We start from the raw sequence: 2,615 nt of genomic DNA, 5'->3' as shown, positions 1-2,615 counted from the left end.
ACATTACTCTAATATCCAAGGCATTTCAGCCCATCCATCCCATTCTTGGTTTTCCCATCAAGTTCACTTTGTCACCACTGTCACTTAAATTTGACTTGTCATATCACTCGTCTCAAGGCCCCTTGCCTTCTTTTTCCTGTAGTCTCACTATTTTCTAGGCCCCGTGCCTAGTTCTCTCGTCCTTTGGGTTAATAAAAGGGTGGTGAATTTTCTTTCTTCTTTCACTGTAATTTCACCTTCTGCTTACACTCGGGATCTCTTTCTCTCGTCTCTACATCGTCTCCTGATCCTCTCTCGATCCTCTCTCCACACCCTCTCTCTATCTTCTCTCACGAGATCCCGTATCCTACGCTAAGCTACCTTCGTCTGACGTCACTAATTTTTCTAAACCAATCTCCGGTGACTTCTCAAATAAATGTCACTCCTTATGGGCGTGACTTTGAATTCATGCACCAATAGTTTTTTTCCTCCTTCTCCACCTTGCACCAATCCGCAAAGCCATTACAATGCCACTAGCGATATTGTTTATCTCAGCATTAGTCAAACGAAGCTAACCTGCGCTTACAGAGTTTGATTACATAATCGATTATAAAACAGTCACCACCGTCGGTGTGTTTACATAGACAAAACGTCGCCCTCACATAGACATAACATTGCCCTCGAGCAGGCGTCGAGTCTGAATTATTCTAATGCCCTAGCTCATTTCCATTCGTACACTACCGGCCTCTTACAACTCCACTCACTTCTGCCTTCCATTTTTTTTTTAGTCTTCACTCATTTCTTCTACTACAACATAACAGCTAAAAATACTCAAACTAACCTTAAGCTACAACCAACTACCATGAATCAAAGAAGCATCCATCAATTGCATTAGTCAACATTTCCTCATGGATAAAAACCCTAATATGCTTAACCTCAAATTCTGATACACACTTGACCTTCACACCACACACACACACAATCACTTGCTGCTGGTCTTTCTTGCAGGAAATCTACAGCTCCTAGTTACCTGGCAACAGCCACCAGAATGACCCATGTCACTTAATGAAGAAATATGTCTGATTCAGGCTTGAATGGGTCTGTAGGGCATTGGGAAAGAGGGGAATGTCTGTTGAGGAAGGATGGGAGAGGACAGAAGATAGGGAGAATGATTGTGTATGGATGATGTTGTGATGCATGAGGGGGAGTGGGTGGGGGATGGGGGGTGAGGGAGTCACTCACTCACTCACTCCTCTGGCACTACAGGCCCATTGAGGCCCCTGGCCGCTATAATAAGATGCCTCCAGACTCTCCGATCTGCTGCTAACATCTCTATTTCGTCGGGGTCGACGTCCATCTAGTACGAGGGCATCCTTGAGGTCTCCTGCCCACTATATTCTCGGTGAAATCACGAGAAGTGAATCTGTCTGGGCTGGATGTGAGAATGTGGCCAAGCCACCTCAGTCTCAATGATCTAATGTAGTCAGTCACTTGAGGCATGGGTATTAGATCCCGAACTTCACGTGTGTAACGCCTTCTCCATACCGGGTCGCAGATTGCTTTGAGAGTATTATTCTCAAATCTGAGAAATTTTGTCTCGGTGAGTTGGTTGAGGCTCCAGGTTTTGGCCACAAATGTGAGCACAGGCTGTATCATGGTGGAATATAGCCTTGTCTTGGTTTTTTTAGATAGAATATTCGACTTGAACAAAGATCATAAGCTGAGGAAAGTTTTCGTTGCAGATCTGATGCGCTCATCCACTTCGAGATATATATTATTTTCTGGTGACAATTTGGAGCCAAGGTATGTGAAACTGTCAACAAGCTCCAAGTTGAATCCTGCTACAATTTCATGTCCACCAACAAAAGGTCTTCTCTGGACGTGCACAAGCTTTGTTTTGCTTTCATTTACTCTTAGCCCTATTTTTCCAGCGGCTCTCACAAGTTCACAGAATGCCAAGTCTAAAGATCTCATGTCTTCTGCGAGGATGACCACGTCATCTGCATAGGCGAGTTCTTTCAGCCCTAAACTGCCTATCATAACTCCACTGTCATCCCTCACTACTTGTCGGAATACCCATTCCAGGGCCAAGTTAAAGAGACTGGGTGCTAATAGGCATCCTTGCCTCACACCATATAAAATCTGAAAAGGCTCACCAAAAATCCTGAGACCCTCATACGGGATGTCGTACTGTTGTATAGGGTTTGAATGAGTCTTATCAGCTTGGATGGGATTCCAAGGAGGGCTAAGACTTTCAAAAGACTTTCTCTATGGATACAATCGTACGCCTGCTTGAAATCTACAAATACTATATGAAAATCCTGAGCGTACTCCCATCTCTTTTCCAGTACTTGGCAGAGCGTGAAGATGTGCTCTGATGTTGATCTGTTAGGCCTGAACCCAGCTTGGTACTCGCCTAACAAGGGTTCAGTGTATGATAGGAGCCATTTATATATCACCCTGGCAATGATTTTGTTGATTGTGGTAAGTAGCGACAGACCTCGAAAGTTATCACAAAAAGTTATGTCTCCCTTCTTGTGTAGAACTACAATGATGGCATTGTTTATTCTGTCAGGTATTTCTTCTTGCGTCCATATCAGTCCTACTAGTTCAGTAAGTTCTGTAAGAAGGATGTC

The 2,615-nt window shown here is 43.9% G+C and overlaps 1 protein-coding gene across 1 annotated transcript; it reads right to left on the bottom strand.

The window, feature by feature from the left end:
• Positions 1–1,311: 1,311 nt before the first annotated feature.
• Positions 1,312–1,635, bottom strand: LOC143028939 (uncharacterized). Its single transcript, XM_076191292.1, has one exon. It carries the CDS (start codon positions 1,633–1,635, stop codon positions 1,312–1,314), a length of 324 nt encoding a protein of 107 aa, XP_076047407.1.
• Positions 1,636–2,615: the final 980 nt, after the last annotated feature.

Source organism: Oratosquilla oratoria, chromosome 10 (genome assembly GCF_046742065.1).
Source record: "Oratosquilla oratoria isolate Oo_2021 chromosome 10, ASM4674206v1, whole genome shotgun sequence".
Taxonomy (NCBI): domain Eukaryota; kingdom Metazoa; phylum Arthropoda; class Malacostraca; order Stomatopoda; family Squillidae; genus Oratosquilla; species Oratosquilla oratoria.
The sequence above is the reverse complement of the archived record's forward strand: the minus strand, read 5'-3'. Positions and strand labels throughout refer to the sequence as shown.

Excerpts from the sequence above, each read along its gene's own strand:
- LOC143028939 (XM_076191292.1), bottom strand. The coding sequence starts at position 1,635 with ATGATACAGCCTGTGCTCACATTTGTGGCCAAAACCTGGAGCCTCAAC.